This window comes from Monomorium pharaonis, unplaced genomic scaffold, assembly GCF_013373865.1.
Source record: "Monomorium pharaonis isolate MP-MQ-018 unplaced genomic scaffold, ASM1337386v2 scaffold_627, whole genome shotgun sequence".
Classification (NCBI taxonomy): Eukaryota; Metazoa; Arthropoda; class Insecta; order Hymenoptera; family Formicidae; genus Monomorium; species Monomorium pharaonis.
The window spans coordinates 1-17821 of NW_023415942.1; the positions used below are offsets into that span (position 1 = coordinate 1).

At 38.6% G+C, this 17821-nt stretch overlaps 4 protein-coding genes across 6 annotated transcripts; 3 read left to right on the plus strand and 1 right to left on the minus strand.

The window, feature by feature from the left end:
• Positions 1–54: 54 nt before the first annotated feature.
• On the plus strand, positions 55–595 carry LOC118648721 (WASH complex subunit 5-like; the record flags this gene model as incomplete). Its single annotated transcript, XM_036295111.1, has 2 exons — positions 55–208; positions 299–595. Coding segments are annotated over 2 exons (308 nt in total), but the record flags the coding sequence as incomplete, so codon positions are not given.
• Positions 596–1833: 1238 nt separating this feature from the next.
• Positions 1834–3113, plus strand: LOC118648719 (allatotropin-like). Its single transcript, XM_036295110.1, is given in 3 exon segments — positions 1834–2417; positions 2974–2989; positions 2991–3113. Coding segments are annotated over 3 exon segments (396 nt in total). The 5' UTR covers positions 1834–2160.
• Positions 3114–4159: 1046 nt separating this feature from the next.
• LOC118648716 (zinc finger CCCH domain-containing protein 18-like) lies at positions 4160–12973 on the plus strand. 3 transcript variants are annotated; one of them, XM_036295106.1, is made up of 8 exons: positions 4160–4493; positions 7018–7410; positions 7649–8797; positions 9959–10458; positions 10585–10838; positions 10960–11352; positions 11599–11982; positions 12214–12973. In XM_036295106.1, exons 3-8 carry the CDS (start codon positions 7672–7674, stop codon positions 12623–12625), a joined length of 3069 nt encoding a protein of 1022 aa, XP_036150999.1. In that variant the 5' UTR covers positions 4160–4493; positions 7018–7410; positions 7649–7671; the 3' UTR covers positions 12626–12973. The 3 variants fall into 3 exon arrangements, with proteins under 3 accessions (XP_036150999.1, XP_036151000.1, XP_036151001.1); XM_036295107.1 differs by having other exon boundaries at positions 4161–4493; positions 7039–7410; XM_036295108.1 differs by lacking the exon at positions 7018–7410 and having other exon boundaries at positions 4161–4493.
• A 1299-nt stretch (positions 12974–14272) lies between these two features.
• LOC105839188 (fat storage-inducing transmembrane protein) lies at positions 14273–16916 on the minus strand. Its single transcript, XM_012685324.3, has one exon. The coding sequence runs from the start codon at positions 16408–16410 to the stop codon at positions 15130–15132; it is 1281 nt and encodes a 426-aa protein (XP_012540778.1). The 5' UTR covers positions 16411–16916; the 3' UTR covers positions 14273–15129.
• Positions 16917–17821: the final 905 nt, after the last annotated feature.

Genomic DNA, 17821 nt, shown 5'->3' on the forward strand with positions numbered 1-17821 from the left:
ATATTGTACTGTAAGGATTAAATAACATAGCAAATATTTCACTATTTGTTACAGCAAGTCTTTTAAGCAAGAAATATCAGGATCCCGTTGACGCTGTGGTATTTGCCATAGGAATACAAACGATTCTCCGTCAATTCCATGTTTCCGTGATGAATCGTTACGTGAAATATCTTTGCATGTACGTCCTGTCGTTTGTCACCGTGGAGAGGTAAGAATAGTTTCATAATCTTAACGCTACGAATGCGATAATACGTTATCGCTTGAAGTAGATATTATTAATGAGAATACGTTCTTTCAGTATGAAAACAGGTGGTGATACAGAAACCGAAGGAGCTACGAATCTTCATTTCTTGGAGCTTTTCGTGAAGTACTCGGGCATTCCACGTTCTCTTATTCTCAAGGAAATACCTGTTGTCGTTTTAGATCATTCTCTCGTGAAAATGACAAAATAACGCTGCATCCAAAATTCATGAAATAGCATTACATATAATGCATTATATATTGTAAATATAATTATTATTATATATATTATTATATATATATTCCTACATTATGAAGTTATATATTTTGTGTAAATAAAAGAAGATAAAAGGAATTTTGTATGGACATTTATGTCTCGTGACGTTTCTACCGCGTAAATTTTTTTGTACCCGTAATTCGAAAGTTAGGCTCCACTCAGGAGATTAACGGTTCTACTACTTGCGCAATTTAATTACGCTTCTGTTTTTTAATTTTATCATTATCGGCCAGATCTCTTTCGCCGAAGCGGAAAAAAATGTCACACACACGCATGGCCTACGATATAAATTACGTAAAAGCGTGGGCGTGGCGTCGTCATCACGAAAGGTGTTCTTGCGATAGAAGGATCGTCGTATACTGCAGGGAAATTTCGTATACGCATCGGCGGCTAGACAACGGCGACGGCGGCGCCGGCGGTTCCGGCGGCCTCTTCGTTGACTCGCACGTCATAATCTCCTCCTATGTGGTTTCGCCGTGCGATTACAATACGGTCATCTCATCGACGGAGATTTCAATGCGACGATAAAACCATCTTCGATTGGCCGGCCGCATTAAAGAAATTAGTGGAAAATACGATCGCTCTCGGCGGCTACAACGGCGGCCCCGACGGCGGCCGCGACGCCGACGTCGGCGGCTTCGTACAGGCGACGTGAGCCTTGAATAGCTCACGGAGCCCAGTTCTCGGCTCTCGCACGTACGAACCGAATCGACGTGTTCTTCGTTCGAAATCATTGAAAATCTGGGAAACTGGCGCGTATCGTTAAAATTTCTCCGTCAATCCCATGTCCAAAAATAATTATCGTCTTTATCCGTGGAGAAAAAGAAATATATCGAAATTAAATTAATTACAAACGTTAATAGGCTATATTTTTGTCGCGTCTGCCATAAACCGGTCATTTTCGAATTTTTTCTCATTTTAATTAAATCTGATAGACCACTCTTCGACAAAGAAACCATCGATCAATTCAAATTATCATTTTGTACAGAAAAATTGAACGTTGAAGAGACGATTGGACAATGGAGAAACATCTCGTGTTGAAGTTTAAATGAATCTCTTATCTGAAAATTATTAATTATAAAAGATATCCTTAAATTTTTCACATCACAGTTTGTATTTATAGTCGCAATAATCTCTGTTATCAATATTGCAATAGATTCTAAAACTTACTGCCTTTGCTTCTACGCAATGAAACGTTCCAAGCAAAAACAGGAGTTTTACGTACCTAATAAATAATTTTTAGAATTTAGATTAAAAATGTATCTGTAAATCTTGTGCACATTAATAATCAATTTCTGTCGCGTAACGCAGTAAGTATATAAATTACAATTAAAATATGTGATCATCTCTGCGCAATGATGTCTGTGTCAGATCAATACGTAGACCCAAGATGCTCCGACATTTTGGCAAGATCTCGTAAGAAGTTCATACTGTTAAAAATAAATATGTGTCGCTTCATAAATCGATCCACAAACGAAATAAGAAATACCTTCATAAAGGAACTAAGATTGCGCTTTGCGCAATTGTAACAATTAACAATTACATAATTAATTAATTATAATTGCACATATATATTGTCGCACCCTAAGCGTTCGTTAAAGCGTTCGATGCGCGTCTTTCTTCTTCTTTTCCGTTAGGCAATCATGCGGACAATACTGGCGATCGCACTGGTGTCCTTCGTCACGGGAACCTTCTTCATCGCGGCGGCCGTGGCGTCCAAGGATCATAATTATCCCCATTTCTTCAAGCACCGGATGAAGCTGAGGGAGATCCGTGGTTTCAAACCGGAGTACATCTCCACGGCGATCGGATTCGGGAAGAGAGACGGCCCTGCGGAGATCCCGGTTCTTGGCGAGCGCGAGAGAGACGCGTTGTCAGTTCTGAGGAATTTGCCGCGTGTGTGAGTATCTCGAAGGACATTCTGCAAGCAATAAAGCTGATTAAAAAAGAGAAAATCGAATTGCCCCGATAAAAAATTTTTTTCATATTTTTTGAGAATACTTTATTATTTTTAAGTTTGAAGATTAGAAAAAAATATCTTAAATTTCTTTTTTTTTAATTATAGAATGAGAAATCTAAGAATATATCGATATAATAAGATTTCGAGGATTTCTGAAAAATGTACACTTTTCTATTACATAGAAATTATTTCTGAAAAGTGTTTTAATTTTAATATAAAATTTTGACATTTTTTAAAAAAGTTATAACATTAAAAAATTTTTTTAAAAATATACAAAGACTCTGAGAAAAATTTTTATCGGGATGGAAAAGTTTATTACCATAAAATTAAATTATTATATAAATAAAATTTTACAGTGTTTATTAAATATTTTAAAAACGTAAATGCGGTTAATTAAATACGGTTGATTCTCTTTCAATTTAAACGTTTTAAAATTGATTTTTAACGTTTATTAAACATAATTTGAATTGTATCGCTTGGAACAACTCGATTGCAGCGTGCCCGCGGATACGTTTACTCCGAATGATACAGACGAATCCCGTACTGGCTGACAAACTGACACAGCTGTCGATGCAGAGCGATCGAAATGATCAAGAAGAATCGATGACGGAAACCTCCCTCGAGGCCCGAGAATGAGTTCGCGATATTTTAATTCTCGCGATCGAGATGCAAACAGCGAGTTTTGTAGGAGGACACCCATTCTAAGTTCTTAGACAAAACGTTCGATATATATATCTTGGAAATATTATACGTTCTTAGATGCTATTACTACTCTCTTCACTCTCGTAATTTCTTCGCTACTTATACTTATATAGAAATTGTACGGGAAAAAACGGCGAGATGGAAAGCACATTTTTCTTTTTCTTTCTTTCTTTCTTTCATTTGACAGCATACGGTCGATTGATGTACATTAACTGTGTCGTAGAAATATCCAATATATGTATATATTGATTGTATTGTGTAACTGTGATTATTTCTTTTTTTAATTATTCAATTAAAAACATATGTATGTAAAATCAAAGGATATATACGGAAATGAAAGTAGATGAGAAAAATATATGCACATTTTCCTCTTTAGAATTGTTCTTGATTCTGTTCTCCTCTAATCTTCAAAATTCGAATTTGAATAGCTTTGGAAACTGTTGTGAGATGTCTCTTGGGTTTCTTGCAATTTGTGCCGTATTCGACAGCAGCGGTTACATATATGCTAAGCGTTTGACGGACCAATCAAAAAGCGTTCGTTTATAGCGTCAAGTTGAACGTAGCCATAAAGCCCGTTCTACATTAATCGCAAGCAGCCAGTTGTGATTTGCGATAGCCAATGATTGTCGAGCTTTAACTAGAAATTAGGCGCTCATTGGCCTGTCGAAAGTCGCAACTGGCTGCTTACGATTAATGTAGAACGGGCTTAATGGCTCCAGCATATCAGCGCGATTTCTGTCGCGCGCGACACCGCGATATCCAATGGTCGTACAGAGATGAGCGGAAAGGCGGTCGCTCGTTGGACATCGCGTCTAAGGCCGGATCTACAATAGGTGTAGTAAGCCTTAAGCCATAAGGAATTAACCAATTATATTCGATTATTCTTCTCATATTCGATTATAATTGGTCAATTTTCTTATGGCATAAGGCTTACTACACCTATTGTAGATCCGGCCTTATCCAATCTTCAATATCCGTAGTGTGACACGGGCTTTATGTTTCACGGTTCTCTCGCTCTCCCCTGCTCGCCCCTCTCGTGGTGCTTGTGCTTTGTTCCCTTCGCGACTGGTAGACGGCCACGACGGATCGTGGTTATCTGCGCCAGAGCGAGGTATCAGGTCCGTGTTTTCACACGCGGGTCGAAGTGCAGAGTCTCGTGCGCCGTCCGCGTCGTAGAGGAGAGACGCGAGTCGCCGGGTCTCGTTCGCGAGAGCCTCGGCGAGAGAGAAACGTCAGCATCGCGGGTGACGCCGGCCGCCTTGGAGACACTCTTTTAGAGTGTCGAGTCTCCGCCTCGAGGCCGCGCGTACCAAGGTAAGACGCCCCATCGACGTCCCGTTTCTCCCGGGCAGAACGCGGATATAATAACGTTAACGGTGCCGACCCCCGTGCTAAACCGCCCCGCACTTCCCCTCGTCTTTCCATTGCCCGTCATCCCCGAATCGCACGCACACGCACACGCACATACACATACGCATGCACGCCACGCCCGCAAGTTTACGCCTCCGCGTGTTCCTCGTGTCGCAGTCTCGATCGCAAGTGATTGTCTTAACCTTCTTCGTGCCTCGCGCGGAGATAACGCGCGTATATACGCTACAAAGCGTAGTACGTGCGTACGCGGAGTAACCAAAACGTCACGGCAACGAACGGAGGACACAAGTAAGAGGAATTAAGGTTTCTAAATTTTATATAATTATGTAATTCACTTTATTGCGACGTGTTAAACGTTTCTTGTTCTTGCCACGATTCGCCTTTTCTCTTTTTCTCCAGTATATAGACAGAAACCTTTAGTAACATATTTCTTTGTATTTTTTTTATGTTTACTTTATTCTTGAAATCAATTGTGGAATATATTCTTTTACATAAGGTAGGGCATTTGGTAATCGTACGTCCTGGAAAAAGAGAAGACTTCCATACCCTGGCTGCATCTTTTATCTCTTTGTAAATAGAGACAAATATGCGATTTGGATTTGGAAAAAAGGAAGACTTGATAAGATATATGCGTCAAATGCTACATTGGATCTATTTAGCTCTGGAGAACTACTAGTATTTTCTTTACATTAACTACTCTGGATAAAAATTCAGCCACAAAATTAAGAATATTTTACACTCTTAAGAATTTTGTTTACACCTTCTTTATATTTTGTATTGATTGCATGATTGTTAAATAATTGAATTAATACTGTTGGATGCAGAAGTGGCTTGGCTTATTTTGAAGAGATGACGTTACTTTTGCTTACAATGTGCTAATAATAAATATTTTAATAGGTGATTTCAAGAGCTATAAAAAATTCAATAAGAAAAGTTTATGCTATTTGAATTATTTACAGCAGTGTTGTACCATAAATTTCAACATTGCGTCTATATGGATTATTTAGTTACTGTTTACGTAACATTTTGATTACTTCTCATGCAAATTATTATAAACTGGATAACACAATACAGAAAAAAGTAGTTAAGTTATAAGATTGTTAATATATCTAACTTTTTATTAATAATAAAATAAAATATATTATAAATAATATTAAAAGTAAGAAATAGAATATATAATCTTCAGCATTTCTACCCTGAAAACAAAAGTAATGTATCCAATAAGATATGCAGTTGCGGGCTGCCAACTACAGATATACTTAATACAATATATTGCAGTATCAAACATTGTATTTGGGTTAACAGTAAATATTATTGTATTGAATATTTTGTAGTTGGCAGCCCACAATTACATATGTTATTGGCTATATTTTTTTTCTGTGTATAAACATGAATCTTCTATGATTAATGAATTATCATTTGATGACAACTGTTTATTATACAGATAAAGATTTTATTTATATTTATTATATTTTACACATGCAAATGCTTAATGCTGATTTATAGTTATTTTGTAGAAGTAAAGATGAATCTGAAAAAAAAAAAAAGAATATCTGCATGCGATTATAATATATGAGTTTCGACAAGGAAATAGACAGTAGTTACTATAAAGAAAAAACCACTAAACTTTCCAAATTTATTTATTACACAAATGTTTTTTAGCATTCATCATCTCTTGTTTCTTTTTGAAACTTCTATTATAATTCTATACAAATATATCCTTTTTTTACACTTATGTTCATAAATACAAGATAGCACTGCAAATAATTTAAGTGAGATCAACTTTGTGTTATAGACAGCTTTTTTTAAATTTCTAATGTATAATTTTCCATAATATTTTCCATTGTTGACACTCTAATAAGAGCAACACTAAAAGGGCCAAAACTTTTTCATTGATCCAATATTTTAATGTAAAGAAAATCTTATATCAAGTTATATATAATATTTTAATAACAGAAAACCACTAAAATGGAACTAGCAGTTTAATGAAAATTCATCGACAATAAACATTTCAGGAGCTGGAAGTCGTTTCTCCATTGGCGTTTCTTGATTAATTGTTATTATTACTGCAATCGACACTGTATGGATTCCTTAATGTTTTACACGTGCACACAATACAAATGTCTCCTTTACAAAGAACCAATGCTTTAATAAACGACACATTAGAATTGTTGCAAAGTGGCAAAGTTTAATTCTGAAAGAAAAGAAAAAGACAATCATAAAATAGTCTCCTTCTAGAAAAGAACTAACATCAGCTTGCACTGACAGAGTTTACCTATTACAATTTTAATGAATAATTGAAATCACAATTTGCCGATCAATCGACTGAATTACATTTTGCCAAAAGCAATCTTTCACCTGACCGCTACTAGGGAGTGCATCATCATTAAAGCTTCCTTTATTCTTCAATACGCTCTTTTATCTTACCATATTCCTTCCTGATTTATTTCTTCCTTATTCCCCATAGGCCCAAAAAATATTCTTTCAGGTTGAAAGTTCGTTCGCTATAGTTTCGTTCGCTAGTGCAGTACAAAAAAGAGTACGGTTCGCGTGGTTTGTCGCGTACTTTCTTAGTTTGTGTTGTGTTCAAGTTGAAAGTTCAAAGCGACGCGAAAGTTCAAAAAGTTCCGCGCCCAAGAAAAGTACCAAAAAACAGTATCGTATCGCATATGTGAGCAAGTAAAAAGAAAAAGTTCAGTTTAATAAAAGTAATAAAAGTATAAGAGAAAAGTTTTGTATAAGGTAAAAAGAGAGAAAGAAAGTCGAAAGTTTTGTGATATAAGTATGTTCGACACGATAACGTGGATCGCGCGCGTTGTGCCATCAAGAGCGAATACTTCACAGACACTGATTGACCCAGGTAAGCTCTGTGATGCTAATGCTGCAGATTATTCAGTGCTACATTCGGTCGGTACGCCCGAAAAGCAAAGAATAAAAAAAATAACAATTAACTTTTCAAGTAAGAGAAAGAGAGAGAGAGTGAGAGAGAGAGATTGGAATGGTTGTAATACATTTAAATATAAGATCTCAAGGCATTCCCGTTTCCGTCTGTTTAAAGTTGCCCGTCGCTGTTTTAACGAGTCTCGATTGATTTGCAGGCTGAACTAAAGAAGAGTTCAACATGTCCGACTCTGGTACGGACAGTACTTCATCGGAGGGTTACGACGAGGGCAGGAATCGGCTCGCTCTGGCTGACGGGGATGAGGTGACGTCGTCACGCTACTCGCATCACTCCTCCGGTTCGGAGGAACGGCGAAAGTCCGCCGCAAGTTCCCCTTTCTCCGGCGGCAAGTCTCCACGATCGCCGCTATCGCCGGGCGGCGAGTCGCCCAAGTCGCCACAATCTACCCCGATGTCGCCTAAGTCGCAACAATCCGGGATAATGTCCCCCAGCGAGGAGGGAGGCTCGCTGAGGTCGATTCGCAGTCTGTCGAAGTCTTCACCGCCTCTGTCGCCGTCGCCCATCGCGTCGCCTATTGGGTCGCCGATGTACGAACCAAATGACTCGCCGAAGTCCTACCACTCGGGGAACAACTCGCTCGATTCGCCCCAAATGGACCGCAACTCGTTGCGCTCACCGGTGGAGGACAACGGGTCGAGTCTCTCGCCGTCGAACGACTCCAAGTCCATGCGCTTCGGAGACGTCGAGTCGAAGGCGTCCGACCTTGAGGCGGATACGCAAAGATCTGCCGATAATTCGTTAAAATCGTATTCTTATAAGAACAGCGAGTCCAGGCAAAGTTCGCCAAAGTCGCCGAGATCGGGTCCGAGTTCTGTCAAGTCCTTGATATCGGCGAGGAGCTCGCCGAAGTCGTTCAAATCCGGTCCGGCGTCTCCCATGGATGATCAGGAGTCGGATAAACACTCACCGGCGCATTCGGGCCCTCGGTCCCCCGAGGAGGAGAAGAACGGGTCGTACAATGAATTGGACGGTGAGCAAATCTCGGATGGGGACATTGAGGACGAACCGGAGTCCTCCATGTTGAAATCTAAACCTACACCCATGACTCATGGCGAGGATTTGTCGGATGTGTCCGATCTCGAGAGCATGGACGGTCCCGAGGAATCCACTGAACAAAATACTGAAGTGGATAAGGCTCACGAACAGGATGCCAAACAAGAAATTGTAAATGACGAAGAAAATGCAAAGGAAAAGGAAGACAAATCTGCACCAGTTGGCTTGACAGAAGAAAGCGAGCAATTAGACTTCGAAGCCGACGGTCAATGGAAAGACGAACGTGATGAAGGTAAATATATTCTAAGTTTCAACCTTTAAATTCAATTTTTATATATCGAAATTACATAAATATTTGAACATTTTAAGATGATCCTATCGTTGAAATATAAGACAGGTTTATTAAAAGAGTTTAAAAAATATATAAATAGATATGGTTTATTTTACACATACATACTTTATTTTAAGTATACTTATAATCATATTAAATGTAAAATGGAAAATGGAACAAAGTTAACAAGTTTAACTCATATGCCGGAATGGAGATGTTTTTTTTTCACTCTACAAGCAACCATCTGTTTTTTTGCAAGGTTTGAAAGGACATTTGTGAAAAATTATATTGCATTGGGAAATAGTAATACATCCGATGAATGTATTTTCTTTATCCGAGAGTGTCTTATAATGAAGAGACACTGAGTTTCTCGATGGATTTTATTATTTACTCGGGATACTTTCTAATAACATTGTCGGTTCATTTCTATTTAATATGACAATCTGTATACATTATTCAATATTCTTTGTCTTGATAAAGCAGAGTATTTTAAAAAAAGTTAGATACATATGCTTTTCTTTTTATTATTGTAAATAAGTTTTAGTCTTTTTCTAGTGTTTACATTTATTATATTTATCCATATAAAATTAATGGTTTATTATTACTTCCAGCTGCATTAACTCTGATAAGAACCATGATTCAAGCATTTATTTAACGCTTCTCTTTGACACTTCTATTTAGATCGACTTTAAAAAATTTTTTTCTTTTTGACTCTTCTCGCCGATAAACAAGGAAATAGACACATTCTTTTGACATCATGAAACGGACTTGTTATTACAAACATTATTACAAACATGGTATAAAATGTATTCGTTTTACATTATTTTAATCCTATATTTTATCTGATCTCTATTCAATTTATAATTTTTCTGATTTATTAAATTATCGATATTTATTCTATTCATATGAGATTAAAGATGATTAACAATAGTACAGTTAATACTTATCTGTGGTTAAAAAAATTTTTTAATTTGATATAATATCTCTATATCTCTATGTTTTAAATCTTTTTTTTAGCTCGTTCTTCTTGACCTTCTTATCCTGTGTTTGCATAATAATAAATATTTCACTAATGTATCTAAAACTCTACTTACTGTACTTACTTAATTGATAAAATTATAGGTGAAACTGAGGCACCTGTTGCGAAAGAGACTAAAGAGAACTTAGAAAAAGACAGCAAAGAGAAAGACAAAGATAAAGACAAGGACAAGGCGAAATCGAAAGAATCTGGCGAGGTAAATGATAAGGAAGAGGGAGAGGAAGGAGAGAAGGAGGAGTCTGAATTGGAGGAAGGGGAGCTTAGCGACGGAGATGACGCGCGTCCGGAGGAAACTGAGCCAAGGCCGGTGTGTCGTTTTTATAGTCGCGGACAATGTACATGGGGTGTTAGCTGCAGATTTTTACATCCGGGAGTGACCGACAAAGGTAACTACACTATGTTCGATATGGTGAGGCCTATGGCGTATCCACCGCACGCTGCCGCGCCACACGAGTATAGATCACACATCGACAGACCAAGTATGCGACCGTCGGTACCAGGTTACGGTGCTCCCACGCATGCACCTAAGGTGGAGGAGCCAGCTGAGTCTGCCTGGGAACGCGGTCTGCGTCATGCCAAGGAAGTAAGTTACTCTTGTATATGGTATATTCTGTGCACGTTGTTTATAATACTTAATAAGCAGTTTTCAACCTGAAATTTTACATATAATCAAGTTTCAAAAGAGACATTTTTTCCCCCGATTATTTAGATGATGCGTAAAGCGAATAAACGCAAAGAATCTGATATGGATTTCGAAGAGAAGAAAATGAACTTGAGTTTGGGACAGGATGAATTGGACAGGGAGGCTGGATATTATGTTAGAGCAGCTAGTCCGGAGCCACCGGTCGAGAGATGGCCGTCATCAAGAGAAGTGCCACGCAGAGTATCGTCCTCTCGACTTACACCGGAAAGATATGTTGAAGAACCTGAAGGATATTATCCTCCACAAAACGATTATTACAGGTGAGACAAGACGACCGTATACGGCTAAACTTTAGTAAGAAAATGATATTGTATATTATTAGGCCTACTGAAACACTTTGCAATCGCATATCTGTTTTCCCTTTTTATTGTCAACAATCAGACGAGTGCACTACAAGGAGTCCCGCGAATATCGAGGAGAGCGTTTCGATTATCATGCGGTTCCTCGTGGTGCGCAATCAGCTTCTCCGCCACCGCACAACCGTGATCGCGAGAGGGAGCGAGATCGTGAGCGCGAGAGGGAGCGCGATTATTACGAAAAGTACGAGAGGAAACACAAACGACCGTCGCGGGAGGTTATTGTGGAACGTATCCCTCCGACGAAGCCCTGGCGAGAGGAAGAGCCACCTCCTGCTGAGAGAAGTAGAGGTGACGAATGGGCGGACCCGTGGATGCGACGCAAGTCACCGACGAGCACTGTACGCCGCAACACATCGTCCCGCCGACAGTCCCGTCGTCAGTCTTATTCCTCCGGATCTTCATATTCTTCAACGAGGTATTATTATTGTGTTTGCATGCAGTTGATCATACAGAAGATGTACAAAAGAACGCTCTATATACAAAAATTCTCAGATCTGAAGATGACTTGTCGAGAATACATTCAATAATCCTCACGCGAAGAGAAAAAGAAAATAAAAATGTGTGGTACACACATCGGCCGAGCATTGCGTTTCTTTTCTTTTAATTGTTCATCGTGTTATTTTGTTATATATAGAAACGTATAAGAGTGTCGTCTTTTTAGTTCTAGCCGTAGCTCCAGTCGTTCTAGCTACAGTTCTTACGACTCCCTATCCAGGTCTCGCTCACCCTCTCCCCCGTCTAGAACCCGTTCTGCTGGCAAAAGCAAGTCCACCGTTATCATTTCACCACCTTCGAATCCTCCGACTGTTACTGCAGCCACGCCTCAACGAGGTGCCATGTTAATGAATCCACCCGCTCCTTCTCCCCGTCCACCCAAGGGTTCCATCTCCCCAACGACGGGTACGCTGCATCGACGAGCCGGACTGAACCCACCTGCTCCGAGTCCGCTCTCGACTCATCGCCACCATGAGAAAGCAAGGGAGCAAAAGGCTGCTATAGCCGCGGCTGCTGTGGCTAAAATCATTAAAAGTCGTTCTAGATCTAGGTACAAAAAGATTACTTTTTTAAATATCAAGTAATTAAACTAAAATCCTATATGAATATAAGATTTTAAAAAATTTCTATTTTTTTATTATGAATATAACAAAGTTAATATTATAAATTCGCTTGATTAATAAATCTAATTTTATAAGGTGCCTCTTGACTTGTATTGCATTTAAGTTGCTATTAATATTGAATAAATACAAAGAAAAAGAAGGAAAAAAATATATTTCAGATCGTCTCACAGTAGTTCGGGATCGGAAAGCAGCGGAAGCAGCAGTGACTCGAGCGAATCGAGTTACTCATCATCTTCCAGCGAAGCACGTAGAAGGAAGGGTTCGACGCCGCCGATACCGCGCAAAGATTCTAAAAGCATCGATGCGTTAAAGCTGAGCGGTGCAAAGCAGCAGATTAAGTTAACACTGAAGCCCACGAGCAACGCTACAGCGGTAAAAAAGATCGATCGTAGTGCAATTATGGCAGGTAAAAAACGGCCTATCGAGTCACCGCCGTTGATCGACAGCAAAGCGCAAGTGGCCGCAGCGGCGGCCAAAGCCGCCAAGAAGGCGAGCTCACGACGCGAAGAATTGTTGAAACAGCTAAAGGCTGTAGAAGATGCGATTGCGCGTAAAAGATCGAAGGTTTAAAATTGATTTGACATTAACAACGTGCGCTCCTCGTGAATAGAGATTAAATACAGTAACAAATATCGATCGTATATGTATGATAATCGAATAAAAACGATTAATATAAATTCCGATATAACATAAATATACCGATATACGTATAACTTTCCAATAAAATTAACAAATTATCAAATATTAAATTTGCTTTTTGTATTTTGCGAAAAGATGTACATGTAAACATTAGCATATATACATTTAGATATAATTATAAAGTTCCAAATTTATGTTTATTTAAATTTATTAAATATACGATACAAATATAAATGATTATGTTATTAAATGATTTATTATTAAATAATTGATTTATCATTAAAAAAATTATAAAATGATTTTATTATATTGACATTTAATAATATAATTGCAATATCAAGATAATATTAAAAATCGTATATACCAGATTTTATGAAAATTAATTATATCGATTTAATGTAGTAGGTTTAATTTAAGATTTTTTAAGAGAAAATAGAAATATATATACACTATGTCGATATACAGTTGTTATTGAAATTACTGCAGTATTCAATCTCTGTTCACAAGTGCGAATAAATACGTATATGTATTAAATGTTATCTAAGTACATTGTATAATTATTTGCCATCACCATCACAACATAACGAAATATGTGAGGCCTGATAGATTGTGATGGTATGTATAAGCAAAAATATGTTCTTCTTTTTACAATATAGGGTTAAGCCCATTATATATATATTTTTTTCCACTAGACCTCTCTTTTTCTTAGATAGGCGCTTAAACATAATAATTCGTACTGTACAGTCTGCCCATGATTTTGTCTTAGTAACATTTGAGTGATTATTTTTAATGTAAAATGTAAAACATAAGAAATACATAATATACACACCAAAAAAGTGTGACATCTTATATCTTTAATGCATAATTAATTATATCTAATGGTAGAATCAATTGAATTCCATTGACACATATGCGCGCAAGGAGTCACAACGAGTTATGAATTTTCTAAAACAGAAACCAGTGTGAAGTGATATTAACTGATGTAAATTGTTGTATCTGTACAAATGTCTGTTTTACTTTATTATAGCATCAAATTATTAAACACCGTAGAGTGAATTTCTCGAAGATCTCTATGTTGCCAAATGTGAGAATTATTCTGCAACTGTATTTGTAGTACAAAATTATTCAGAAATATATGATGTTACTACTTTTCATTAATGGACAAGAAAGTCAATTTGTAAGAAAATGATGAAATTTATTACAAGAAATTTGACAAATTATGTACTTATTTTGTTATCACGATACACTACAACTTTCTTTTGAAAAGTACAATTATCTTTCATGAATATGGACAACGTCTTTATAATTGCTAAATTAGAAATATTTTCAATAAAAATGATTAGTAGTGGCCTGCGATATTAGATGATCTGATAATGGGGAAGATACTTTCACAAATAAAGAGAAAAAAATTTAGAACATAATATATACTCTTAAATGCATTGATTGTACTACGCACGAGGAAGAAAGATTTCATAATGAGAACTATATATATTTTGTACGTTCCTTCCATAAAAATATAGCATGGTGTATAAACGTTAATTTCATGTCGTAATCTGTTAACTTAAGAAAAATGGACGCTTTGTTAATAAAAGTCTTTATTAAATTAAGTACAAAACAGAATTCAGAAGCGTTACCGAAAACACCGATTTTAAATTCTAAATAAATATATAAATAAATGTGTCTTTTTTTACAACAATCCAACAACCAACTGAAAAAACAGGCATACATCCTGTTCACTATCCTATAAATTATAAATAATTTAAAGAAGTTATAAGCACGAAGCATGCGCTGCTTTGTTTAAGCAAACCTGATTACCCAGGATGCACTACATCCCGGAAGATCCCATTGCATATATCGAGTGTCTAAAATTACTTGCATGTAGAAAGTCAAAGGAAGACGTCTACATGTATCCTTTAAACTAAACAAAAATTGTACTTTATATAGTTCTTGCATTTTCGATTCGATTTATACTCAAACATAAGGGAATAATATATTCGAATACTTGTTTAAATATCATAATATTTATCAAATATAAATATATATATGCTACATTTTACATTCCTCTTTACAGTACAGTATTTCAATTTAAATATCGAGAAATCTTACACTCGAATCGACCTTTATACTCGAACATAAGAGAGCTCTATATTCGGATGCAGGTATATATAAATGTATTATGTACTTTAAGTATTATATAATATATATAATAATTTAAATATTGTATATAATAAATAATTTGTAAATATATATAATATATATTATATAATATATATATTAAATATACTGTACATACATTCTATGTCCCCCTCAGTATTGCGACTTTCAATTCAAGTACTGAGAAATGAAAATTTCGTGAATATAAGGCATTACAAGTGTGTTATCCAGATGTTAATATAGTTCTGATATGAAAGCGATTCGACGAGGATGACACATTTCTACCCTCTCGAGGTAGACACATCGAGATCCGTTTGCCTGTGCGACGACGGACTCGGTTCCGTGCTTCCGGTCTCCTGTGGCGTTCTGATTGGCATTCCCATGAACCTCGGCTGATTGGTGCCGTTCAACGTGCTGCGTCTCGTCCTGGCGCTGCTGAAGTCTGGACTCGCCTTTACCTCGTTGTACTTGAAGAGGCCGTCACCCGGTGCCGGCAAGCCGACCCTCGGCAGTTTGTACCACCACCGATACGTGACGTACCAGGTGATGACCGCGGCCACGCCACCCAGGAATTTCTCGATCATGATGTGGTAGTAGAGCACGGTCGACACCAGCATGACGTCCCACAGCAGCTGCTGCACCGTCATCGCGACGAAGAGACCGCGTAGGTATGGCGTGAGCGCTCGGTGAGCCTTCTTCAGGAACTCGAGATCACCGTCGGAAAGATTTCGCAGCGGGCCGGTGCTAATCTCTGTAGGCACGGTTCGCGTGTGCTCCTCCCGCATTATCAGATCCTTGATGCTCTCCCATCCCACGAAGGAGGAGGCCTCCTCGGCGAGGATCAGGCTCGAGTAGATCAAGATGAACGTGTGCCCGGATATGTCGAGGCCGCTCCAGAACCTACCCGACTGCAGGCACTTGGCCTTGGATTGCATCTGAACGTCGCGAGTACCCAGGCATCGGCCGTAGGTGGTCTCGATGTAATTGAACAGCTTCGTCCAGACGAACCAGGCGACGGTGGCGAGTAGGATGCGGGCCACGTGCCTGAACAGGATCGGCCGACGGCCGCAGCCGAGCGTGTGCGCCGACAGGACGACCCAGGGCACGATCACCGATAGCAGCCAGCCCCAGCCCCACTTGACGAAGTACTGGTTCAGGGCGTTGTCGGACCTGGAGAAGTAGGTGCGTGGCATCGCGATGAAGTCCGCGATCAGGGAAATGGTGAATATTGTACCGCCGTAGATGGCCACTTTGAGCCCGGTGTCGAACAGCAGCGACTTCTTGCACACGTGCAGCAGCATGGTAACTAGGATCAGGCCGATCGAGCTCGGCGCCGCGGTCGGCCGGGTGCCGCCACGGTCCTCCTGTTGCGCGCCGCTCGGCCGAAAGTTCATCCGGCTGGAGCGCACCCCGCCGCCGATGGAATAGTTGGCCGCGCCGGGATTCCCGGACGACGTGTGGATGCTGCGTCGCTTACCTGTTGCCATCGCGTCTCGAATGCGCTCGTAATAGTCGGTCACTAGGCGGTCGACGTCACCCCAGGACCTGGGGCCTAGTACCATTACATTGGACTAACCTCTTTAGAGGTGAGGAACACCCAACCACGTTTTTGCTCCACGGCGTCGCCAGCGCGGGACCGACTGTTACGAGTGTCCAGTGGTGTCCAGCTGGTTTTCCAATTGTTACGACTCACGACCTCGAGTAATCTGCTCCGTCACCATTGACTTTCCCCCCCACCTCCTTCGCATCGTTACGCGTGCCGTGGGGATGCTCTTTACTCCCAAATTCCCAATCCCAGTACGAGTTCTTTGCTCTTCGCAAGCGGTCGTAAGGCCGATATTCATACAGTCGGTTTCTCATATTCAAGACCGTCTGAAACGCAATCTAGGTCGTTAACCAATCACAGAGATTCGTATGTCCTTGGCAGAATAAGAACGTCGATTGAAGAAATTATTAACATGGTTTTAAAGCACAATTGAAAACCCAAACAACACGCATGTCTAAAAGACATCTTTAAGACGTCTTAAAAGAGACGTCTTTGAGACTTTACCAAAAGACGTCTTTATGACGTCTTAAAATCGTCTTATTTTAGACGTCTCTCTTAAGACGTCTAAAATACGTCTTTTTAAGACATATTCTTTGAGACGCCATTTAGACGTCTTTACGACGTCTGAGAAAGACGTTTTTAATACGTCGAATGACGCACATAACCAAATCTGCCGTGTGATGCGATCAAGTCGATCGACGTGCTTATCCCGTATCAATTTTTGAACTCTTGCACGTATCGCGTGTGTGTTGGGACGTTTTGTCCCGGTTTGCTGTGTAACGCAGCCGAGTGTGGATACGTTAATACAACACAACTTTTTAACTCTCGTACGTATCGCGTGTGTAGGCTGTTATTGGAAATAATTAACCTTTCTGACAACATTTCTGACAACAGTTTTTGACAATTAATAAACCGGACGATAATAGTGTTGCGCTAAAGTTGCTGTAAAATATGTGACTGAATCCAGTATCTCTGTAAAATTCTGTAATTTCCAATCACGAAAACATGAAATAAAATTGAAATATATAATATAAAATTTTTTATTTATAAAAAAACTTATCTTAATAATAAAATATAAAATAATGAAATATAAATATAAAGTATTTTGTTTAAAATAATAAAAAATAAAAAATAATAAACCTAGCTTTTGGAATCCTTGGCGGAAAAATTTTCTATAAAATTCTAAAAAACTACAAAAATTTACAAAAGTGTGTTTCAAATTTAGCATTTTTCTGTAAAAACTACAAAAAATGCCAGAATTGGAACACTTTTGTAAATTTTTGTAGTTTTTTAGAATTTTGTAGAAATTTTTTCGCCAGAGATGTCTAAAATAATTTTTATATAAGACGTCTCAAAAACGTCATAAATAAAAAAAATTAGACGTCTTTTAGACGTCTTAAAAACGTCTTAAATCGGGTCATAAGACG